Source organism: Podarcis cretensis, assembly GCF_951804945.1.
Source record: "Podarcis cretensis genome assembly, chromosome: 1".
In the NCBI taxonomy this organism is placed as follows: domain Eukaryota; kingdom Metazoa; phylum Chordata; class Lepidosauria; order Squamata; family Lacertidae; genus Podarcis; species Podarcis cretensis.
The window spans coordinates 8,796,612-8,822,790 of NC_137170.1; the positions used below are offsets into that span (position 1 = coordinate 8,796,612).

The window sequence follows — 26,179 nt, forward strand, 5'->3', positions numbered from 1 at the left end:
CGCCGCAGCGTGCAATCCGAAAATACAGTGGTACCTCGGGTTAAGAACTTAATTCATTCTGGAGGTCCGTTCTTAACCTGAAGCACCACTTCAGTTAATGGGGCCTCCTGCTGCTGCTGCGCCGCCAAAGCACGATTTCTGTTCTCACCTGTAGCAAAGTTCTTAACCCGAGGTAATATTTCTGGGTTAGCGGAGTCTGTAACCTGAAGTGTATGTAACCCGAGGTACCACTGTACTTCTCCTGAAGCTACTTCAGCCCGAGGTATGACTCTAAGAAGTATGTTGGCAGTTTGCAGAGGTGAGCCTTGTCTGTTTTCTGAAAAATGCAGACATGTCCTCTGGTAATTCCCGCCCAGAGGTTATGATAAGGAAAGGACCCTAATCTTCCACACTGCTATCCAAAGTTGTGTTACTTCTTTGCAGGGAAGATTAGATATATGATTGGATGAAAAGTTATTTCTTTTTATCCTGTGATGGAAAGCCCAAACCTTCACAAAATGTTTTAGAACATAAGAACATTAACAGGGTATTTTTCCTTCAGATAACTACAACCCATGAAACAAGCCCAGATTTAAATATGTATAACTGTAATAAAAAATGAGAAACAGCTTGAAGGAATAAAGGTTTTAGGGACCATATCAAAGAAGTGATTTCCTGCAGAAAGAAGTTCCAAAGATGAGGGGTTATTACTTAAAGCCCCCGTCCCTGCGATATGCTAGCTTGAGCTTTGCTTAGAGGAAAATTACAAGCTTCACCCAACCCCTCTGTAGCCGCAAATATATGAAAAGCCCTCAGTTTGAGACTTAATTGCTTGGCTCCTGATGGTTTTTTGAAGACTGTGCGCCGACAGCAACTATTTCATTCATACACACTGTGGGCAGTCAGTGCTCCCTTGTTTAGGCTCTGCTTTTAAAATGCTGCATTCTTTAGAAACTGTATCCGCACACATTAGCAGGATGGAACCAAGAACAGTTGCCAGTAATCTGTGGGGGAAGAAAAACATTGAGTTTGGAGGCTTTTCAAAGACTGCGCCACTGTTGCCTCTGGTTCCCTTCACCCCCGGTTCGTTCTCGTTCTCTTTTATCCATCTGGTGGTGAAAAGTCATTTTGGGGAATACTGAATGATGCTGCCCACCCCTACTGCTAGAAAGGCAAATTCCACACCACCGGACTTCTAATATTTGTGTTTTGGGTAGACGGCCTCTAAATTAGATATGAATGAAGCTTTCTTGGGTCTCGCTGGGGAAGGAGTGAAATACCTCCTTGGTCCAAATTGGTTTAGTGAAATTCCCTAGAGTCTGAACTGATTGCCCTCAGGCATGTTTGGACCACAGGTCCCTTAACCCCTAGCCAGCCAGCTTGGCTCAACAGATACCAGGATGCACAAGACTGCTCTAAATGGTGTTATTGTTTTTCTTTTGAAAATTGCACGGCTTTTATTTTCAGATGAGGAGTAGATAACCACAGGAGATATTTCTGTGGAGTGGAAGATTTATATAAAACTGATAAGGCTCCCCGGCCTCACCAGCATATTTTATTTATTTCACTGATTTATACAAGAAGCAACAATCAATATTCAACCATCCTGCCCACTCCTTGCCGAAGCACCAAAAAATGGACTGCAGTTGACAGTTGTGATGTGTGATTAACAGGATACCTGTTCCCACGCCCATTCCCGTTTTCCTACTCCTGTTTTGAACATTGCAATGGGATCTTCTAAAAAGCACAGAAATTTCTATCCTGTTCAGTGTGAGAAACTCAGACATATAAACTAATCGCCGAATGGCACCTTGAACCTAGGTTACAGTCGCTAGGCACCTTTTGTGGTGATTTGTTTTTGGCAATGAGATGATGTTATATTTTCATTTCTGTACTGCTTTATATTTTAAAGAAAAAAATCCCAAAGCAAAAATGGATCTTGACTGCCTGGGCAAGATCCATAAGGTGCAAAGTGGAGGATCCCCAGGGTTGATCTATTTTTCAGTACATGCATCCTATTCAGTGGAAAGAAGCTAAAATGGACCGTGATAGCTTGGCTTATTTGACTTCTGAAATCTGAGAACAGATTGTGGGTCCGTTCTCTTCATGTGCCAGATGTGGTTTAATGTAGAAATTGCTGCAGCTGTTCCTCATACAAGAGGCAGAACATCTTTCATCAGACTCTTTGCCCAGAGGTCACCAATGTGGTGCTTGCGGAAGCTGTGGTGATCTCTTCTGGTGCCTGAAAACCCACCGAGGCACCAATGTACTTCCCCCTTGGTCATGAGGTAGCGAGGGCCATTCCTTACTTTTCCCTGGAAAAGACCATAGAAGAATAGCTCTCATTTCCACTTCCTCTTACAGCTCTATGTGCTCCCCAGGACTCAAGATAGGTTTCTTTGGATCCAATTTTGACCCTGAGCCCTTGGAAAAGCAAAATTTAAGGGTTGCTGGAGATAAATGATCTGTGTGCATTGGGGGAGGGAGAGAGAGCTAGTGTGGTGTAGTGGTTAAGAGCAGTAGACTCGTAATCTGGTGAACCGGGTTCGCTTCCCTGCTCTTCCACATGCAGCTGCTGGGTCACCTTGGGCCAGTCACACTTCTCTGAAGTCTCTCAGCCCCACTCACCTCACAGAGTGTTTGCTGTGGGGGAGGAAGGGAAAGGAGAATGTTAGCCGCTTTGAGACTCCTTCGGGTAGTGATAAAGCGGGATATCAAATCCAAACTCCTCAATCCAAAATCCAAATATGCACACTGATCGGAAAAGGTTGGCAACATCTGATCTCAGAAATGTAGAATCACTGCTCATATAGGCAGTAGGGTGTGTGTGTGTGTGTGATTGTAGTCTTCCCCCTCTGTGTGATACACTGTCTTCACATCGGAAATAGGGGGTGATCTATAATCAATAAAACCTGAAAGAAGGGCTTAGGGCTGCCATTCCACCACCTCACCCCCCAATTTCCCCAAAACATAGGGAAATTCTTGTTTGTAAAGTGGTCCCTTATAACTGAATACAGATTTCTCTTTCTCCCTCACCCCCATGCCCCCCGGAAGCTGTACTTAAACTGGGCACATGCTTCTTTTTATCTGAGAGTAAATAAAACTGGTTACTGTGTTTGGCTGAAATGGGGTGGGTGGCCTTTCAATCAGACCCAGCGCCCACATTGTGAACAGCCAAGAAAAACTCAGTCGGGAGCTGACTTTCCCGAGGCAAATGCTAACTATTGAATTGGATTGTTTGACTCCCAAACCCCACAAGGTGGTAATTGGCATTTCCAGCCCAACTGTAGCCGGCTTCCTTGCGTACATTAGGATTCTGAGAAGCTCTGGTCATAGGTTGTACTCACAGCACACATTGAAACAAATAGCCTCCCCCAAAGATTCCTGGGAAGCGTAGTTCACCCCTCCCAGAGCCTCAGCTCCCATCGTCCCTAACAAACTATAGTTCTCAGGACCCTGACTGCCATCATTTGCCTGCTCCTTTTGGGTCCGGCCTAAATATTTGAGCCCTTCTGCAATCTAAGATTATAGTTGTTGTTGTTTAGTTGTTTAGTCATGTCCGACTCTTTGTGACCCCATGGACCAGAGCACGCCAGGCACTCCTGCCTTCCACTGCCTCCTGCAGTTTGGTCAGACTCACGCTGCTAGCTTCAAGAACACTGTCCAACCATCTCGTCCTCTGTCGTCCCCTTCTCCTTGTGCCCTCCATCTTTCCCAACATCAGGGTCTTTTCCAGGGAGTCTTCTCTTCTCATGAGGAGGCCAAAGTGTCAGAGCCTCAGCTTCACGATCTGTCCAGTGAGCACTCAGGGCTAATTTCCTTAAGAATGGAGAGGTTTGATCTTCTTGCAGTCCATGGGACTCTCAAGAGTCTCCTCCAGCACCACAATTCAAAAGCATCCATTCTTCGGCGATCAGCCTTCTTTATGGTCCAGACCTGCATTAACTGTGCGCTGTGTACAGATTCGCGCTGGACAAAGCTCCAAAAGTGGAAGAGTCTCTAGGGATGCAGGAGCGATCTTGACTCATCAGGCGCAGAGAGAGAGAAAAGTAGGGCAAAACTCTCGGTGGCACAGAAGCTCGTCTTCATGTCCCCGGTTTTGCAGGTCAGTAATTTTGACATTTCTGGATTGCGGCAGGGAATACGCTGGGTTTGCATCTTGTAAGCGGTAGAGCCCCCTCCATGTACTGCAGATCGGTTCCTTTTGGACAACTCCCACCTTTGCACCCTTAAATTTAATTTGCTTTAAGGGTTTGCAAACCACTTAATATAGAACATCTAGTCAGGGGAGAAGTGTGCATAAATAACATGCACAGTATAAAGTTATTTGTTCCATTGATAGCTCACCTTTCCTGCAACAAGGTGAAAGTGGAATACATCATTCTCCCTTTGCTCATTTTTTTTTTATTCTCACAACAACCCTGTGAGGTAGGTGAGACTGAAAGGCAGTGACCGGCCCAAGGTCACCCAATGTGCTTTGTAGCGAAGTCTGGATTTGAATCCTGGTCTCCCAGATCCGAGTCTGACACTCTAACCTAGGGGTCGGCAAAGTTTTTGCAGCTTGGGCCTGTTCACGGTCCCAGAGACGTTGCGGTTGGCCAGAGTGCGCATGCAGGCGCAAACGCTATTTCTGGCGCTCCTTCCGGCACGGAGGAGGCGTCTGCAGCTTCCCATTGGCTGCAGGAACTTCCAGCAGCCAATGGGAAGCTAGCCAGCATTGCGGAAGGCGGTCCCCTATCTTCTCCGTGCCGGTTTAGCTTGGCACATGGGAGCCGACTGAGTGGGCAGGTCCATGGGCCGGTTAAACGACCGGCTACACCAAACTGAAGGAAAAGTGCAATTAGCAAGCCAGTTTCGACTCTATTCCGCTCTTTACAAGTGCATTTCAGTCACCTTGTCTGCCTGCTGTGGTGACTTGATAAAAGGGGTTGAGCTGTGTGTTGACTTTGATCTAAAGATAGGCATTTAAAAGTCAAGCACATCATTAGCTGCCGGAGAAGCACTTCCTTGTAAACAACTTTTTGGTGACTCAGAATAAAAAATGCTGAAGACTGCCGCCTTCTCCTCCCCAGAGTTGACGGGCATTTGGCATGTGTTTTTTCCCCTACTCCTCCCAAAGCAGGGATGCTGACACGCCAGAACTTCCTGGCTCGGTGCCAATGTGTTAGGAAACATTTTTTGGGTTCCATAAGCATTTTTCCTTGTTTACAGTAACTTCTGATGTTCCTGAGAGAGGCTTTCAAGGTTTGGCATGCCCTGCCACCTTTGCAGTACAGATCATGCAAATCTTGTGCTTCCTTGCACAGCTTGCTAAGCGGAGCATGGGCCTTCAGCTGCCTGGCATGATGGGCTTCCCTGTAAGAGCAGAACAAAACATGTGTGTTTGCCTTGTGTTAATAATCTGGGGAATGCAGCGACTTGAGTGTGGCAAAGCAGGTTAAAATTTTGGGGTACAGGGGGGATTTGAGACACAGCAACTGTGAGAAGAGGCTAAGAAGAGCTCACAGCTGCAAAAGCACTGTGTTGTTGTTGTTGTTGTTGTTGTTGTTGTTGTTGTTGTTGTTGTGTGTGTGTACACATACATGCACATTGCATTGCTTTCCTTTCCTTGCATTTATACCCCATCATTTTCTCCAGTGAGCTCAACAGAAGCTGTACAGAAGTTGTATTTTCCAAATACAGTGGTACCTCGGGTTACCTACGCTTCAGGTTACATACGCTTCAGGTTACAGACTCCGCTAACCCAGAAATAGTGCTTCAGGTTTAGAACTTTGCTTCAGGATGAGAACAGAAATCATGCAGCGGCGGCACAGCGGCAGCAGGAGGCCCCATTAGCTAAAGTGGTGCTTCAGGTTAAGAACAGTTTCAGGTTAAGAACAGACTTCCAGAACGAATTAAGTTCTTAACCTGAGGTACCACTGTAAATAGAAGTTGTCTCTTGCAAGTAAATCTCCTTCTCCTTCTCTTGATATCACAAACAATAAAAACATGTATTAAGCAATTGCATATAGAGTTTGACCCCCCCGCCGAATCTCCCCTTTCTAAAGCCATTCCAAGCTGATGCTCCTGACACCTTGAGGAAGTAAACTTCATCATTAGCCAGCTTCCTTTTACCTGTCCTGAACATCCTGCCAATCTGTTTTGTTGCTTGACCCCAGGCTGAGCTGCTACCTGCCGCTCTCTGACCGCTTCTCTAAGAGGGATTCACCAGAGAAAAAGAGTTGCGCTTGCAGTGTTAGAAGCTGAAATATACATGTTTTATCATATGTGGTGGACTTGTAAAAGGGTAAAAGAGAAACCCCCAGGTGTCATAGAAGGCTGTTTATGTACGCTACTACCGCGGCCTGTGTTTTGTTAGCTCCAAAATGGAAAATAAGTAAGGTCCCAACTAAAGAAGAATGGCAACTTAAACTGATGGAATACGTGCAGCTTGCAGACTTATAGAATAAGAGAACAAGAAGAATAAACATTTAAAGAAAACTGGAAAACAATTTTTGCTGAATATATAGGTGAAAATATAGGTCCGTATAGTTAAAGCCATGGTTTTCCCAGTAGTGATGTATGGAAGTGAGAGCTGGACCATAAAGAAGGCTGATCACCGAAGAACTAATGCTTTTGAATTATGGTGCTGGAGGAGACCCTTGAGAGTCCCATGGACTGCAAGAAGATCAAACCTCTCCATTCTGAAGAAAATTAGCCCTCAGTGCTCACTGGAAGGACAGATCGTGAAGCTGAGGCTCCAAGACTTTGGCCACCTCATGAGAAGAGAAGAAAACTCCCTAGAAAAGACCCTGATGTTGGGAAAGATGGAGGGCACAAGGAGAAGGGGACAACAGAGGATGAGATGGTTGGACAGTGTTCTCGAAGCTACAAACATGAGTTTGACCAAACTTCAGGAGGCAGTGGAAGACAGGAGTGCCTGGCGTGCTCTGGTCCAGGGGGTCACAAAGAGTCGGACACGACTAAACGACTAAACAACAACAACAAATAGGTGAAAATTGTGTTTATTTAAAAACACTGGTAGCATTAAGATAAATTCAACAGTGTAAATAAGTTCTGATGGATGTAACAATGGATTACTGAATGGTTTACTTCATGTAAAATATGCAGGGGTGTATGGTATGCAAAATGAACCACGGAAGGAGAAGAAGGGAAGTTGTTGATTTAAGGTTGTTTGAATATTTTGAAATGTAATTTAGAACATCTAATAAAAAGTATATAAAAAAGAAGCTCAGATATATAAGATGGCTCCTTAAACCAAGGTTGCAGTCAGCAAAACAGTCTAGTTGCAGTTTTTGGACAAGATGGCTCTAAAGTATTATTTTTCAAATGACGGGCTGTCTGTGATTGATAGTTAAACATCTGGCTAGTTCCGATGACAACCTTGCGCTTTGAGAACTTAAAGAAGAAAAGTCACGTGGTCCAGGGACAGTCCGCATATAGATCGGCCTATTCCGACCTCTTTTTCTTAATCGAGATACAGACCATTCATAACAAGAGAATATTCTTCACAGCTGTGAGCAGGGCAGTGGGGTAAGTGAAGACAAGCGATGTCAATTCACTGTACAGTGGTACCTCAGGTTAAGAACCTAATTCATTTTGGAGGTCCGTTCTTAACCTGAAACTGTTCTTAACCTGAGGTACCACTTTGGCTAATGGGGCCTCCTGCTGCCGCCGGGCCGCCGGAGCACGATTTCTGTTCTCATCCTAAAACAGAGTTCTTAACCTGAGGTAATATTTCTGGGTTAGCGGAGTCTGTAACCTGAAGCGTCTGTAACCTGAGGTACCACTGTAACGTCATTCACTGATCGTGCTCAGGCTGCACAGAAAAACCATTTTGGTTCCTGATATTCATTCCGATCACGCAGATAAAATACAACGGATGCAATTCTACAAGATGCAGTATTGGTGTGTGAAAACAGGTCAGATCCAATGTTCCCCAGGCATGCAGCTCCACATAGTGGAGGTCTCAGGTTCCATCCTGGGGCCCAGACGTCATCACTTGGTCACAATTGGTGGATAGCCAGGTGCAAAACGCACCTGGCACCTGGCTAATTTGGATCACTGTAGCCTGGGATCTGGAAAGGGTCTTTAGCTCACTGGTAGAGCATCAGTTTGCTTGCAGGTTCAATCCTGGGCATGTCCAGGTAAGAATTGAGATAGGTATCCTGCCTGAAATCCTGCAGTATTATTAATTAATTTTTTATTAATTTATTATTTATACCCCACCCATCTGTCTGGGTTTTCCCAGCCACTCTGGGCGGCTTCCAACAGAATATTAAAATACAATAATCTATTTAACATTAAAAGCTTCCCTAAACAGGGTTGCCTTCAGATGTCTTCTAAAAGTCTGGTAGTTGTTTATCTCTTTGACATCTGGTGGGAGGGCGTTCCAAAGGGCGGGTGCCACCACTGAGAAGGCCCTCTGCCTGGTTCCCTGTAACTTGGCTTCTCACAGTGAGGGAACCGCCAGAAGGCCCTCGGCGCTGGACCTCAGTGTCTGGGCAGAACGATGGGGTTGGAGACGCTCCTTCAGGTATACTGGACCGAGGCATTAGCAACATTACTGAGTATTCTTGATGATTTAAACCAAAAACATGCACATTGGGACCACTTGCCTTTGTGGTGGCAGGGGATGGGTAGTCTATAAAATGCGGGGATGTTAATGGCCTAATTCCTGGGTCTGTTAATACGGGGGGTGGGGTGGAATAAGCACAGCGAATTGTTTGCACTCCATTCTCCCACATAAACAAAATGATAAATAGCCAGTCTCTGCTTCCCTTGTTTTTTTGTTGTGGCAGCTCTCTTAATTACTTTTTCTCGTGTGTCTGTGCCGACCGGCCGTTGTTTGCCAAGTACAAAGCCGCGTTTGCTGGGCATTCCCTTTTGCCGCTCGCTGCTCCATTGTTGATTCCCGGGGCGCGACAAATTGGAAGCCTTCGCGGCGAGCTCTGTGTGCAGGCTTTCCCCATCTTAAGCCTCTTATCCGGCAGCCGGATCAGAATTTACAAATGGTTCCGCGCCGAGCCTTTTGGTGCGCACAGATGCAGAGCCATCGGTCCCGTGCGGGTGTCATGGCAACGGGCCGCCATGGTCCCCAGCACCGTGGCTGCAAAACTGCATTTTTGAGATTTTCATATTCTAACAGGTTTAAAACACAAACAAAACCCACACACCTCCCGACAGCTGTTGCTTGTGTTGAGGAAGCTTGTGTTTTTGTTTTTGCTTAATTTAATTAAGTTAGCAGAATGGTGTCTTAATTCAACAGAGGCCGCCACCGTTTTTAAACACTACTGAGCAGCCTTCACCAGAAGGTACCGTGGTACCTCGGGTTCCAGATGCTTCAGGTTATGAAATTTCGGGTTGCGCACTGGGACGGGTTACTTCCGGGTGTCAGCGCTCACGCATGCGCAGAAACGCCGAATCGCAACCCGCACGTGCACAGAAGTGGCGCTGCGGGTTGCGAACACTGGGTTGTGAACATGCCTCCCGCATGGATCACGTTCGCAACCCGAGGTTCCACCGTATCGGGAAGCTTTTAATGTATTTCACGTATTTTTATATTTTGTTGGAAGCAGACCAGAATGGCCGGGACAATGTAGTCAGGTGGGTGGGATACAAGTACAGTAAATTTTATTATTATTATTATTATTATTATTATTATTATTATTATTATTCACCAACCCCTAGTACATGCTGTATTCTACCCGTTCCAGGGAATTGCAGGTGAGCAGAGTGCTGTTGTGTCCACCTTGCAGACATCCCTTTGACGCATCTGGTCGGCTACAGACTATCTTGCCAGAGTGGTGCATGCTCTGGTTATCTCCCGCTTGGACTACTGCAATGTGCTCTACTTGGGGCTACTGCTGAAGGTGACCCGGAAACCCCAAATAACCCAGAATGCGGCAGCCAGACTGGTGACTGGGAGCGGCCACCGAGACCTTATAACACCGGTCCTGAAAGACCTACATTGGCCCCCAGTACATTTTCGAGCACAATTCAAAGTGTTGGTGCTAACCTTTAAAGCCCTAAACGGCCTTGGCCCAGTATACCTGAAGGAGCGTCTCCACCCCCATCGTTCTGAGGTCCTCCTTCGAGGGCCTTCTTGCGGTTCCCTCACTGCGAGAAGTGAGGTTACAGGGAACCAGGCAGAGGGCCTTCTCAGTAGTGGCACCCACCCTGTGGAACACCCTCCCACCAGATGTCAAGGACATAAACAACTATCTGACTTTTAGAAGACATCTGAAGGCAGTCCTGTTTAGAGAAGCTTTTAATGTTTGATGTTTTATCGTGTTTTTAATATTCTATTGGGAGCCTCCCAGAGTGGCTGGGGAAACCCAGAAAGATGGGTGGGTATAAATAATATATTATTATTATTATTATTATTATTATTATTATTATTATTATTGAATGTTGGAACAGGTGGGCTCCCTTTGGACTGTTCTGGCAAGCTCTTCTTACGCTTTTATGCCAGGGGTCAGCAACCTTTTTCAGCCATGGGCCGGTCCACCATCCCTCAGATCATGTGGTGGGCCGGTCTGTATTTTGAAAAAAACAAACGAACAAATTCCTATGCCCCACAAATAACCCAGAGATGCATTTTAAATAAAAGCACACATTCTACTCATGTAAAAACACGCTGATTCCCAGACCGGATTTAGAAGGCGATTGGCCCACGGGCTTTACGTTGCCTACCCTTGTCTTACGCCTGCCATGTTTTCGACTACAGTTACCATAGCTCCAGCCAGCACTGTCCTATAGGCACCTCTGGACAAAGCCCATGGCAGTGATGCAGTCTACATCTAGGTTGCGGACTGCTGTAGCGAGGTCCCTTTGAAAAGGTATTGATCGGTGGTGTTTGATTGTCGGCTGCTTTTGATAGCCTGTTGAGTGGAGTTTCACTGAACTTGCTTTGACCTTGTCGCTAATGTCTAATCTGTGCCTTGTCAATAGCCTCCTGTGTCCTGCCTTGGGGGTCTCCTCCAGCCAGTCCACCATGAGAAATTGTGTTAGAAAATCATATCTATAAGCTAATTGCCAAATGACACATTAAACCTAGACTTCAGTCACCACAATGGAATGTCTAGGCGCCTTTTGCTTGGCAGTAGAAATTATTATTATTATTATTATTATTATTATTATTATTTCTATACCGCTTTATATTTTAAAGAAATATTCCAAAATCAAATAAAGGCCCAGGAGATTTCCTTGTCAGGGAAGCCATAGATCAGCGTTGGAGCCGGTGCTTGCTTGCAGAAGGTCTCAGGTTCAATATTTTATGTCTTCAAGTGGGTTAAGAAAGGAGCCCTGTCTAAAACCTGGGAGAGCTATTGCCAGTCAGTGATGGGCACACCTGTGCAATACAAGGCTTATTTATTTGCCTACTTTATGGAGCTGTTGCAAAATATTAAAGTAAGGCAATGTATGTAAAGCCCTTTGAACATTTTAAAAAGAATGCTAAGCGAATGCTGGGCTAATAATACGGTAGCAACTTTGTAAATAATCCCACAAAGGCAAAAGCATCGTCACCATCCTTCTGTGGATTGGCAAAGGATAGAAGGAGAACTCCATCCTTTTTGCACCAGCTGGCTGGATGTTTCTAATTCTCCCCCTGCCCCCCCAAACCACTTTTATTATAAGAAACTAATTATTACCAAATCTGTCCTTTTTTTTGCCATGGTAATTTGCTTCAGAACTTAACTGAATAAAAAGGCTGATGTCTACTCACATATTACAGATACATGGGCAGTAAGCATATTAACAAGAACTGGTCCTGTCTTTCAGGAGCATTGAAGGGATTGTAGGATATGTGTTTGATGTTTTAATTTGTTGGAAGCCGCCCAGAGTGGCTGGGGCAACCCAGTCAGATAGGTGGCATATAAATTATTATTATTATTATGGCCAGATTTCTGCGTTGGGCATGAAAGAGAGGGAGCGCCTCACTTGGTTTCTGTGCTGGGTACAGAAGAGGCATGGAACTCCCTGGCCAACCCATACGCAATGCCTTGTTGCCTTGTTGCTTACCGCTGTGAGGCTAGTACTTAATTACAAGGCAGGTGGCGCTGTGGGTTAAAGCCTCAGCGCCTAGGACTTGCCGATCGAAAGGTCGGCGGTTCGAATCCCTGCGGCGGGGTGCGCTCCCGCTGCTCGGTCCCAGCGCCTGCCAACCTAGCAGTTCGAAAGCACCTCCGGGTGCAAGTAGATAAATAGGGACTGCTTACCAGCGGGAAGGTAAACGGCGTTTCCATGTGCGGCTCTGGCTTGCCAGAGCAGCGGTGTCACGCTGGCCACGTGACCCGGAAGTGTCTCCGGACAGCGCTGGCCCCTGGCCTCTTAAGTGAGATGGGCGCACAACCCCAGAGTCTGTCAAGACTGGCCCGTACGGGCAGGGGTACCTTTACCTTTACCTTTATAGCCTGGTGTGAAGAATTGATGCTTTTGAATTTTGAATTATGGTGCTGGAGGAGACTCTTGAGAGTCCCATGGACTGCAAGAAGATCAAACCTATCCATTCTGAAGGAAATCAGCCCTGAGTGTTCACTGGAAGGACAGATCGTGAAGCTGAGGCTCCAATATTTGGCCACCTCATGAGAAGAGAAAAGACTCTCATCTTGGGAAAGATGGAGGGCACAAGGAGAAGGGGACGACAGAGGACGAGATGGTTGGACAGTGTTCTCGAAGCTACCAGCATGAGTTTGACCAAACTGCAGGAGGCAGTGGAAGACAGGAGTGCCTGGTGTGCTCTGGTCCAGGGGGTCACGAACAGTCGGACACGACTAAATGACTAAACAACAACAACAACAACATAGCCTGGTGTCAAAGTGCAAGGGTCAAAGAATCATTGAGTTAGCAGGGAGTGAGGCCCACTTCTGTTTTTGCTCTGGTTGAAATCATTTGGGCTGTGGACTTCCCCATGCAAACACAATGGCATTTCTTGTTTGTGGATCCGTGTGTGTGTGTGGTATCACAGTGCCCAAAGGCACATGAGTCCTGGTGGATTGGTTCCAGCCTCTACCTTGAGAAGCTTTCCTGCGCCTGTAAGTCCCCGTATAAATGTCTCTCCCAACCTACTTTTGAAAACCTTGCTTCTGTACCGTTGGGAGGCTGAGGGCAGGAATGTGGCGCAGCCCAGCCAGACTGCATGAGCAACTTTTGTGCTGTCTAAGCTGGCATCTGCCTCGAGGGCATTGTGCAACGTTGGGTGGGATTTCTGTGGAAAGTCCGTGGCAGTGTGTTGGCAGAACGCCTTCCTTTTCATGGAAACACTGGCGGAGCTGAGGAATGGGACTGGGCTTCTGCCAAAAGCGGGTAATGAAGAAGCCTTGCGTGATCTTCACATGCAACGCAGCGTGGGTCATGGGACTTGTCTTGCTGTTGCTAACCTCCCATCCTAGAGACTTGATTGTCCAGGCTGCTAGGAACTTGTTTCCAGTACGTTGCTGAAATAAACTTTCCCCTATTGCCTTTTAAAAAAGGGGGAGGGAGCCTTTACAATAACCAAACCAACAGCTGCCATTGTGTGACTCTGCCAATTTGACCATTTAGATCTAGGTTTGTTGGCTCTGACTGGCAGCCGCTCTCCAGGTTGCCAGGATGAGATCTTCCTGATAGGGCTGGGCGATATCTGGTTTTCAACATTGCAATATACCACCAGCTAAATATCAGCAATATAACAGTATATCATGAGGTCTGAAATAAGGATGCAACTTTGTAGAGGCAAACAGTAGGGCCGGGTGATAACTGGTTTTCAACATCATGATATATCACCAGCTAAACATTGCAATATACTGATATGTCGCGATGTCTGAAATAGTGATGGAGCTCTGCAGAGGCGTCGGCTGGCTTCACAGTTTTTCCCACATTGTGATTTTTGCATAACAAACACACATATCATGATTCACAATATATTACCAGGTCAAAGATTATATAACCACTGTCACGATATGGACTTCAAAGCGGTTTTGGAGGATATACAGCAGACGCTCTGGTAATGAACGTGATCCGTGCTGGAGGCACGTTAGCAACCCGTAGCGCTGCGTCTGCAAACACGTGGGTCATGATTTGGTGATTCTGCGCATGCGTGAGCGCCAAAACCCGGAAGTAAGCCGTTCTGGTACTTCTGGGTTCGGCGCGGTGTGCAACCCGATAATGCACAACCTGAAGCATATGTAAGCCGAGGTATGACGATATTGCCCAGCCCAACTTCCCTGTTGCCTATTACCTCTCATTTTAAAAAACTGGCGGTTCTAGGATGGAACGTGGGATGTTCTGCATGTAAGGCACGGCCTGCGCCATCAAGCCACAGACTTTCCCCATAAATGCAATCACGTTGCACCATTTGCCCACGTGAACTAGATGTTTCCGGCATAGTTTTGTAGATGTCACATGACAACACATTTTTTATTATTATTATTATTATTATTATTATTATTATTATTTATTAAATTTGTATACCGCCCTTCATCCGAAGATCACAGGGCGGTTCACTGGTGGCAAGACTGGCGTCTCCTCCTGAGAAGCTCCACTTGTTAGCAATGCTGCTTCTTAACGCATCCCTTGCTGCAAGCATGAAGGTTCGGCCGTGATCTGCAACTAACAACAAGCGTTGGCGTGCCTATTATCTCTTAGTAATAGAGAAAACAATGTAAATTGCTAATTCCAGGCTTTTTGCAGCAGACGTGCTCCCTGGGAGCGAGCCTGTTAGACAGACGCTGAACTCTTAGGTTTCCCTATTTAAAGATGTGTCTCTTGTGGGGGGGGGGGTTGTTGTTGTTGTTTCTGTTTTGCTTTAGCCTCTTATGAGTTTAATGACTGGGGAAGCAGGGAGTGGTGTGGATGAACAGGAGCTCACGGAAAAGCAACTAGTACTTTGTGGCTTTCTCCAATCAACTCTGCAGACCAGCTGGCAGAAGAACTGAGGGAGGGGAGGGGAGGGGAGGGGAGGGGAGGGGAGGGGAGATGATGACATCCTTCTGAGCACTGGGCTTTCCGATTCCAGAAGTTTCCAAGCGGCACCCATCTCCCTGCAAAACACGAGCACCATTGCTTTAAAAGGCTGGAGGAGAAAAAGAACATTTTAATAATAATAATAATAATAATAATAATAATAATAATAATAATAATAATAATCTGCTGAACGAGGAAAATAACCAGCAGGGTCCAGTGACAGCGAGGGGATTTGAACCCTCGTCTCCCAGGTCCTAGTCTGACACTCTATAACCACTGCACCGCACTGTTTCTGGTCAAAACAAAATAAAAAAATTCCTTCCAGTAGCACCTTAAAGACCAACTAAGTTAGTTCTTGGTATGAACTTTTCGAAAGCTCATACCAAGAACTAACTTAGTTGGTCTTTAAGGTGCTACTGGAAGGAATTTTTTTATTTTGTTTTGACTATGGCAGACCAACACGGCTACCTATCTGTAACTGTTTCTGGTGTTATTCAGTACACCTGCAATGACCATTGGTGCACTTGATACTCCCATATCGTTAAAAAGCATGGCAGCCACTCAGTCAGTTCCTGCCAGCGACCGGTTTATACTTCCAGGATGATGGTGTTCAGGCCAAAGGCTCCCCGTCGGAATGATGTACTGGGGATTACTTATTGAAGAACAGGGCTTTAAATAGAGGTGGGTAGTGGGATTGGTAAAAGGTGAATAGTGCTGGGGGTAGCCCAGCTCAGCTGGTAGCCCAAACTGTTAACACGTTCTCCTCTTCCCTCCTTTGTAGGGTTTAGCGTCTAGGAAGGCGAACCAGGAGAACTCCAGCCATGGCCCCACGGAAAAGGAGCGGGCGAGGGATCTCGTTTATCTTCTGCTGCTTCCGGAGTAATGACCACCCGGAGATCACTTACCGGCTGCGGAATGACAGCGCCTTTGCCCTGCAGACAATGGAGCCCTCCCTGCCCATGCCTCCGGTGGAAGAGCTGGACGTTATGTTCAGCGAGCTTGTGGTGAGTGATCGCCCCGCGCTTGTCTGTATTGCTGCTTTTATTTATTTCCATAAAAAAAAAAGTATTTATTTTTCATTAGAAATAACAGTAAAACCAGACTTTAAGCAAAATGATGAAAACGTAGATTAGGTCTGCTGTTTTTATTTTTTAATGTACAGGTTTTCCCCCTCCCCGTTCCTGACCCCTGTGCGCATCGATGGAGCAGGCATAAGTCCGCCCTGTTCTGCCCTGTTTTCCGGCCACATCCGGGTTGGCAGCAATGAGCACGTGTGTGGTGGACTAGCTGGCTGGGCCCCTTCGTCTGCTTGCTTGCTTGCTTGCTCCGAGGCCGCCTCAGCTCCTGGCACTCAGCACCCCCTGGCCAGCCCCAGAAGCACCATTCGCCTGGAGAGCTTGTAGCCAGGGCTGCTGCAACAAACAGCTGTGCAAGCCTTTGGGAGGCAGAGACTTGAAGGGGCATCAGAGGAGGGAGGGAGAAAAGAGGGACAGAGCCCAGAGTTGCCTACAGCACCCCTGACCATCTTTCCAAGCACCCCAGGGTGCCATGGCACACTGGTTGAAAATAACTGACTTATGGGATGATGTACCTAATAAATCGAGGAGCAAGTTTTTAATCAGAGAGTTGGTGCAGAATGTGTCCTTTTGAAGAACAGAGGATAAAAGAAAGAACCTATCATAATAGGTTTCATTACTTGTTGTTTGCCAGTTTGGGCTCCTTTGGGAGAAAGGATGGGATATAAAGTTTAATAACAATAATATATTTTCATTTATCTTATAGATGCATAAGCCATCCTTCAGTATAGAACTCCCAGTATGACTGTTTATGATGAAGCGTGTGTTTCAATTTTCTCGCAGGCGAGGGACTGCCAACCTTTTTAGGGACATTGGGATTTTTGAGGGAGTGCTGTAGGGGCCACCCCACCTGATCAGCCCCCCACCCACAGAAAGACACCTATAGCATGCTCACAGGGTTCAAGGAGGAAGTGGGGAAGAATGTCGCTTTTTCAACTTCCTCCTTCTGCTCTGTGCGCCTTTCAAGGGAGGAGAGAATAACGTCCCTCACTGCCTCAAGACACCAAAGGGGCACTGGACGTATTTGTTGGGTTGGGGGCTCAGAGACTTCATTCGTCCATTAAGAGTTTGGGTGTAATCTTCGACACCTCCCTTTCCATGGAGGCGCAGATTGCAGCTACAACAAAGGCGGCATTTTTTCATCTCCGCCAAGCTAAGCAGTTGGCTCCTTATCTCTCTCGCCCTGACCTAGCCACTGTGATCCATGCGACGGTCACCTCCAGACTGGATTATTGTAACTCACTCTACGTGGGGCTGCCCTTGAGACTGACCCAGGAACTCCAGCGGGTGCAGAATGCCGCGGCGAGACTCCTTACAGGGTCCTCGCTGCGGGATCACATTGACCCGGTGCTATACCAGCTGCACTGACTCCTGGTGGAGTACAGGATCAGGTTTAAGGTGCTGGTTTTAACCTTGAAAGCCCTATACGGCCTAGGACCCTCGTACCTACGGGACCGCCTCTCCTGGTATGTCCCACAGAGGACCTTACAGTCTTCAAACAAAAATGTCTTGAAGGTCCCAGGCCACAGAGAGGTTAGGCTGGCCTCAACCAGAGCCAGGGCTTTTTGGCTGTGGCCCCAATCTGGTGGAACGCTCTGTCACAAGAGACAAGAGACTAGGGCCCTGCAGGACTTTCTGCAGGGCCTGCAAGACAGAGCTGTTCCACCAGGCCTTTGGCCAGGGCACAGCCTGACTCCCTCCTTTGGCAATCCTCACAGAACTTCTAGCCCAAATGGTTGCCATTAATTTGATTGGAATTAATTTTATAATGAAATGATTTTAGAATGTTTTACCATTTTACTGTTGTTAGCTGCTCTGAGCCCAGCTTCGGCTGGGGAGGGCGGGTTATAAATAAAAATTATTATTATTATTATTATTATTATTACTACTACTACTACTACTACTACTACTGACAGAGGAAGACCTCAAGGGAGGCACCTTAATTACCCCTGCTATAGACCCCCCAACTCATTTGCCATTTCCAGTGCCGGACAAGCAAAACTGAATCCAAGCATGCCAGTGCCAGCTGTGTCTTTGGCTGGCATGTTGGCTTCCCCCTTGTGCCAAGGCCCTTACACACAAATGGCCGCACGCTTGGGCATTGTGAGATGAGGGCGAGCCGCTTGTCTCGCTGCCTGTCAGGGCTTTGCCTGCTTTTTCCGCCACACACAAGGAGAGAGGGGCTTGTGGAGGGGGGGAGAGGCTCTCACAAAAGGGCAGCCATCCCTGGCTTTGCTTTTTGATGGGGTGCAGTTTCGCAGCTGCTTGGAAATGGATGGGGTTGCCGAGGCAACCTGCAAGGCTTCCTCAGATGGGTGATGGGGGGGGACATGCCTTGTTGACTTCCAGTGTTTCAGCTTTTGGGTTAACGCTACCTTCAGGCTTCGGGGAAGAATAGGAGAGGGAGCAGCGGGGTCATTGGGGAGGGATGAGGGTTGGTGTGGCAGGTGGGTGGGCAAAGCCCGTGACCATGGGATCTTCGGACAATTACCAAGTGAATACCTTTGGTGCTTGCCGGACCAGAAGGTCAAATTCTTCCAGGCTCTTGTCTTGCTCCCACCCCTAAATCTCTTTGTGCTCCAGCCCCATCTGGCACCAGCTGTTGCATAATCTCACCAATTCATCTGTCCATCAAGACGTTGAGCACTTCTGGGATGTTTACAATGGAAAAAAACCCAGGCATGAGACGTCTTGTTGGGAGGGTAAGCAGTTCACGCAGATAGGATTTGTTCGGTCGATCCCAGATTATGAAATCCTAGAATTCTGCAGTTGGAAGGGACCCCGAGGGTCATCCAGTCCAACCCCCTGCAGTGCAGGAATCTCAGCTAAAGCATCCAGGACAGATGGCCATCCAAACTCTGCTTATAAACCTCCAAGGAAGGAGAGTCCACAACCTCCCAAGAGAATCCGTCCCACCATCAAACAGCTCTTCCGACAGTTCTTCCTGATGTTTAGTCACAATCTCTTCTCTTGTAACTTGAAGCCATGGGTTCAAGTCCTGCCCTCCAGAGCAGGAGAGAGCAAGCTTGTTCCCTCTTCCATTCCCTCTTCCATGTGGCAGCTCTTGAGATATTTGAAGATGGCTATCGTATCTCCTTTCAGTTTTTTTCTTCTCCAAGCTAAACATGCCCAGCTCCTTCAACCATTCCTCATAAGGCTTGGTTTCCAGTCCCTTGATCTTCTTGGCTGCCCTTCTCTGCACATGTTCCAGCTTGTCAATATCATTTTTAAATTGTGGTGCCCAGAACTGGACACAGTATTCCGGGGTCTGACCAAGTCACAATAGGTAAAGGGACCCCTGACCATTAGGTCCAGTCGTGACCGACTCTGGGGTTGCGGCGCTCATCTCGCTTTATTGGCCGAGGGACCCGGCGTACAGCTTCCAGGTCATGTGGCCAGCATGACTAAGCCGCTTCTGGCGAACTGGAGCAGCACACTGAAACGCCGTTGACCTTCCCACCGGAGCGGTACCTATTTATCTACTTGCACTTTGATGTGCTTTCAAACTGCTAGGTTGGCAGGAGCAGGGACCGAGCAACAGGAGCTCACCCCGTCGCAGGGATTCGAACCGCCAACCTTCTGATCGGCAAGTCCTAGGCTCTGTGGTTTAACCCACAGCGCCACCTGCAACCAAGTCACAATAGAGTGGTACTATTTACTTCCCTTGATCCGGACACTAGATTTCTGTTGATGCAGCCTAGATTAGCACTAGCTTCTTCTTCTTCTTTTGCTCCTGCTGCTGCTGCATCACAATGTTGGCTCACGTAGTCCACTAAAACCCCTAGATCCTTTTCACACATACTGCCTCCATCTTCTGTTTGTGCTGAAACAGACTGGAAAACAAGGCTTGTTGCTTCCATTAATGGAAGATGCATTCAAGCCTTTTAACAGTGGCATTACAGGTCGAAAATCAGGGAGCGCACCTTTTCTCGTTGGTCCATATCTCCATGGCAGAGGAAATGTAGCTGTTGCCTTCTCCTGCGCCTTTGAACGGTGTCGCCTCTGCCTTTTGAAGTGATGGCCCTGATTCCCTATGAGAATCAGGATTACAAGAAGGAAAAAGCTTGACATCCTGATTGCTGGGGTACCTTTGAAAGCATGTGAGCCGCACTGAGGAACCTGAAATCTTGGAAGTTTGATTGGAATGGGTAGGGCCGAGTTGGGTTTTTCTAGAGGAGCAGCGAAAAAGCAGCTAGGTCTTTGCTCATCAGTACAATGGGTGTAATTTGTACAGTTTTTGGCATGCCTCTTTTTGGGGGATGCAGAATTCTCATTTCCATTCGTCAGTGTGCACACGCTCCCAGCAACATACTGAAGCACTTTAGTATTCAGAGTGCAATGGAATTGATATCCCTATAATATGGTATAATCCTCAGGTGCGCAAATGTACCTCGTTGCAGTTAAAAGGCATGGAGCAAGCATAGCTCTGGGGCAGATTAACCCCTTTGGTTTGAGAGGGCGCTTAAGCCTTCCATGTCATCAGCAGCCATTAGAGACGCAGAGCAATTTTAATCATTAGATCATGCATTATGGATCATGCTTGCTATCAGAATGGGGGAGGCAGCGTTGAAGGCACAGGTAATCCAAGCCTGAGACAATGACTTTCAGAACAGGTGTGTTGCTGAGCAGCCTTAAGTGATACTCTCTGGCAGGGAGTAAGTGCCAACTTTCCAGTAATATGTGGATTTCCCCTTCTGTGGGTGTCAGAGAGAGAGAGAGATCATCTTATTCTTATAAGCCAGATGGGCGGGGTATAAATAAATTATTATTATTATTATTATTATTATTATTATTATTATTATCATCTCTCTTGGCATAGATACTAGTCATGGACTCTGAGGAGCCAGGATGAGGGGTAGGAGCCACCCAAAGATTTATTTATTTATGAAAATATTTGTATACTTCTGTCATACACACACACATGCAATCAAAACTATTCAACCCCCATTGCAAATCAGGTTTATTATCAAAATCCACAGACTTTCAGCTGCAATTTCATTGCAGTTTCAATTGCTTTTGTTTGATTTGCTCATTTCAAACAGCTGAAAGTCTCCATATGGTCGCAATTGGAACTGTGTCAGTTGCAAAATGCGCCGGGGGGGGGGGATTTCAAACACAGCCGGTGACCAATTCCTTGCTTATGCACCATTCCGATTTGAGCAGTAAAGTCTCTAGCAGCAAACAAAGTCTGAGTACTTTGTCCAGGTCAGGACATCGCTGCACCAACGAAAGCATTCTTTCCAAAGCTGGTTCCCTGCAAAAGTCTGGGATTACAACTTGCATCCAGCATCAACAGCATGGAACTGGAAGTCTGTTGAAGGAGGCTCAACCCAAAAGTGGTTTAATTTAGGATGGCAAGCTGCTTTATTGGAAAGACTCTTGCAGCAAATTAAGGCAGCAAGACAGACAAACCCCCAAGGGAAACTTTTTAGGTCAGTGGTTTGGCTTCATATACAGCGGGCTGGAAGCGAATCTATTATATTATCTGTTCCCGTTCCAAATGGATCTTGACGGAGGGGTGTATTAGGCTGTGAATATACTTGACGACTTACTTTGTATTTACCTGGGGGAAACGCGGGTGGCGCTGTGGGTTAAACCACAGAGCCTAGGACTTGCCAATCAGAAGGTCGGTGGTTCGAATCCCCGCAACGGGGTGAGCTCCTGTTGCTCAGTCCCTGCTCCTGCCAACCTAGCAGTTCAAAAGCACGTCAAAGTGCAAGTAGATAAATAGGTACCACTCCACGGGAAGGTAAACGGCATTTCTGTGCGCTGCTCTGGTTCGCCAGAAGCGGCTTAGTCATGCTGGCCACATGACCTGGAAGCTGTACGCCGGCTCCCTCGGCGAATAAAGCGAGATGAGCACTGCAACCCCAGAGTCGGCCATGACTGGACCTAATAGTCAGGGGTCCCTTATACTTGACGACTTATTTCGTATTTACCTGGGGGAAAAGAAAAATGAGGAAATAAGTTTAGGTTAATTTTCTCAGGATTAAGACCTCAAAATATGTCATATCGTAAGAGCTGGTGCATGTTAATCTCAGAAAATGAACATGAAAGAGCTCCTCAGTTTTGCACATGAAGGTAGGCATCAATAAGGTGATCTCGCACTTATTATCATGTTACCTCCTAGAATGGCTTGAATCCTAATAGCTGTGATTTCAGGGGAAGTGCATGAGGCTAAGGAAGCAGGTTGGGATACTAAACTGACTCTAATTTAGGGCTTAGTTGAGGAGGGAGAAAAAGGCCAACCGACCTGATTAACACTTCCTGAAACAGTACACCTAAACACAGGTGTCATTAGAAATTTGCACTTCTCTGAATTTTATGATGCAACGCTCCCAACAAAACAATGTGTGCACAAAAATGGGCATATTAGGGCAATTACACTCGTTTAGTGAAAATAATGTACACAAATGCATTGCGTATGGGGAGATTGCTGGGGTGTGTACCAGGCAAAATTGCTTATAAAATCTTGATGCTATGAGAGATGCACACTAGAATGCTGATGGGTTTTCATGAGGACATTTTTAAAAAGTGCCATAGATAGATGCGGAAGCATGGAGAACCAAAGGTTAAGTTTTGAAAAATGAGGTGCTGAATGCTGGTAGATAGATTTCATCTGCAAAGTGAAGTTTCCTGCATGTGGGCCCTGGAATTAGCTTCAGACTTGGTGAGCTTCAGACAGCGCATCGTTGTTGTTGTTGTTGTTGTTGTTGTTGTTTAATCGTTTAGTCGTGTCCAACTCTTTGTGACCCCATGGACCAGAGCACGGCAGGCATTTCTGTCTTCCACTGCCCCCCTCAGTTTAGTCAAACTCATGCTGGTAGTTTCTCGAACACTATCCAACCATCTCGTCCTCTGTCATCCCCTTCTCCTTGTGCCCTCCATCTTTCCCAACATCAGGGTCTTTTCCAGGGAGTCTTCTTTTCTCATGAGGTGGGCAAAGTATTGGAGCCTCTGCTTCATGATCTGTCCTTCCAGTGAGCACTCAGGGCTAATTTCCTTAAGAATGGATACGTTTGATCTTCTTGCAGTCCATGGGACTCTCAAGATTCTCCTTCAGCACCATAATTCAAAAGCATCAATTCTTCAGCAGCCTTCTTTATGGTCCAGCTCTCACTTCCATACATCACTACTGGGAAAACCATAGCTTTTACTATACGGACCTTTTTTGGCAAGGTGATGTCTCTGCTTTTTAAGATGCTGTCTAGGAGCGCATCATTAGAATCATAGAATTATAGAAATGGAAGGGACACCGAGGGTCATCTAGTCCAACCCCCTGCGATGCAGGAATCTCAGCTAAAGCATCCAGGACTGGTGGCCATTCAACCTCTGCTTAAAAACCTCCAAGGAAGGAGAGTCCACCATCTCCCAAGGGAGACCATTCTGCTGTCAAACAGCTCTTCTGACAGTTCTTCCTGATGTTTAGCCGAGCTCTCCTTTCTTGCAACTTGAATTTTGCAGCTTGGACTGAAACCAGCAGAGGAGAACATTTCCCTGTTACTCCCTCCTGCTTGAAGAAGAGCTGTCCCATGGAAACTCTGACCGGGGGGGGGGGGGAATCAAAGACAGTGGGTTAAGCCATGGCAGGCAGACTTGTGTCAGTGAGCAGCTTTTGAAAACTTGGAGGTGTTTCGAAGAGGAGGGGAGAGAGAGAGAGAAATATTAAGTCTTTGATTGGCTTACAAAATAAATACTAATGATGATGATGATGATAATTTATTTATTATTTATACCCTGCCCATCTGGCTGGGCTTCCCCAGCCACTCTGGGCCGCTTCCAACCAACAGGGCTGCCTTCAGATGTCTTCTAAAAGCAGATAGTTGTTTTTTCCTTTGACATCTGATGGGAGGGCATTCCACAGGGCAGGTGCCACTACCGAGAAGGCCTTCTGCCTGGTTCCCTGTAACTTGGCTTCTCGCAGGGAGGGAACTGCCAGAAGGCCCTTGGCGCTGGACCTCAGTGCCCGGGCAGAACAATGGGGATGGAGTAAAGGTAAAGGTACCCCTGCTCATACGGGCCAGCCTTGCCAGACTCTAGGGTTGTGCGCTCATCTCACTCTATAGGCTGGGAGCCAGCGCTGTCCGCAGACACTTCCGGGTCACGTGGCCAGCGTGACAAGCTGCATCTGGCGAGCCAGCGCAGCACACGGAACACCGTTTACCTTCCCGCTGGTAAGCGGTCCCTATTTATCTACTTGCACCCGGGGTGCTTTCGAACTGCTAGGTTGGCAGGCACTGGGACCGAATGACGGGAGAGCACCCTGCCACGGGGATTCGAACCGCCGATCATGCAATCGGCAAGTCCTAGGCGCTGAGGTTTTACCCACAGCGCCACCCGCGTCCCTCCTTCAAATATACTGGACCGAGACCATAGGCCCAACAGAAGAAAAGCCCTGCTAGTTTGGACCAAAGGTCCACTTATCCCAGCATCTCCATCTTACAGTGACCATGAAGAGCATGCAAGCAGCTGTAGGTGAGATTTACTTTCACAATGGGGACCACCTACCCATCTTCCTAATTTTTTTCTGGGGTTTTCCCCAGCCCCCCTGGAGCAGACTTGGGGTGGGCATGGGGTACTTGTGGGGGTAAAGTTCCGCTTGGCAAGCATAAAACTATTGCACTGTTGGGATTCGCAGGATACTGAGTACCGTATTTTTTGCTCTATAAGACGCACCAGACCACAAGATGCACCTAGTTTTTGGAGGAGGAAAACAAGAAATAAAATATTCTAAATCTTAGAAGCCAGAACAGCAAGAGGGATCGCTACGCAGTGAAAGCAGCGATCCCTCTTGCTGTTCTGGCTTCTGGGATAGCTGCGCAGCCTGCATTCGCTCCATAAGACGCACATAGATTTCCCCTTACTTTTTAGGAGGGAAAAAGTGAGTCTTATAGAGCAAAAAATACGGTAAGTCTGCGGGCTTCAACAGGCTGATGCAATACTCTGTGAAGTGCTGGGTCAGAGTGACTCAGCGGGAATGTGATTGGCTATCACCTGTTTTAAAAGGAAAGCCTGTGCAACAGTATGTTGTGGTTGTGCTGTGGTGTGGTGGTGCTGTGGTGGAGAGTATTCGTTTGCCTTAAGGAGCAGGTACTCTGTATGGACTGTTTTTGTAAATACTTGTATATAAAAAGGTAAAGGTAAAGGTACCCCTGCCCGTACGGGCCAGTCTTGACAGACTCTGGGGTTGTGCGCCCATCTCACTTAAGAGGCCAGGGGCCAGCGCTGTCCGGAGACACTTCCGGGTCACGTGGCCAGCGTGACATCGCTGCTCTGGCGAGCCAGAGCCGCACACGGAAACGCCATTTACCTTCCCGCTGGTAAGCGGTCCCTATTTATCTACTTGCACCCGGAGGTGCTTTTGAACTGCTAGGTTGGCAGGCGCTGGGACCGAGCAGCGGGAGCGCACCCCGCCGCAGGGATTCGAACCGCCGACCTTTCGATCGGCAAGCCCTAGGCGCTGAGGCTTTAACCCACAGCGCCACCTGCGTCCCAAAAATACTTGTATATAGCTCACATTAAAAAGACTGCACTGAAAAGAAACCTGGGACTGAGCGTTTCTGCTGAAAGCGCCGCGAGGAATTCGCGACATGCACCACGTTAGATAGTTATCCATTTCTTTACATTTATATTCCTCCAAGGAGCTCAAAGAGGCGTACATTGTTTTCCCACCCCCCCCACCCCATTTAATCCTCACAACAACCGTGAGAGGTAGGTTAGGCTGAGAGGCAGTAACTGTCCCAAGATCACCCAGGGAGCTTCGTGGCTGGAGTGGGGATTCGAATCCTGTTCTCCCAGGTCCTGGACCGACACTCTTAACCACAACAACACCACCACTGACTATGAGCCACTCTCCCCACTTGTGATTCCCAGAGCTGCTATACTTTCCTCCTAATTTTTTTTTTTTTAAAGCTGCATAAAATTAGCATTTTGTATGTATTGGCTTTTTCATCCCCCACAGCCCACCTGCCCCAAATTACACATGTCTTCAGATGGTATTATATTTCTGGAAGGCTTCTGCTTGTTTCTTTTATCTTTCTGAAACTGCAAATGAATTAAGTGCCACTTGCTAATAATAAAGAGGTGGGGAGTCTGAATACCCCAGCAGCAACAACAGGAGCAGCAGCGGCAACTGCCCTGCCAGATATCATTGATGGATTGTATCTCTCCATAATCTC

General features: G+C 47.1%; 1 protein-coding gene across 2 annotated transcripts in view; it reads left to right on the plus strand.

Annotated features, from left to right (window-relative positions):
* Positions 1–26,179, plus strand: part of DAAM1 (dishevelled associated activator of morphogenesis 1) — a 182,145-nt gene that overhangs the window by 45,614 nt on the left and 110,352 nt on the right. For both annotated transcript variants that reach the window (XM_079986770.1, XM_079986771.1), the window contains exon 2: positions 15,707–15,929. In XM_079986770.1, the coding sequence (XP_079842896.1) occupies positions 15,747–15,929 (183 nt within the window). In that variant the 5' untranslated portion in view covers positions 15,707–15,746. The remainder of the gene's footprint in view (positions 1–15,706; positions 15,930–26,179) is intronic.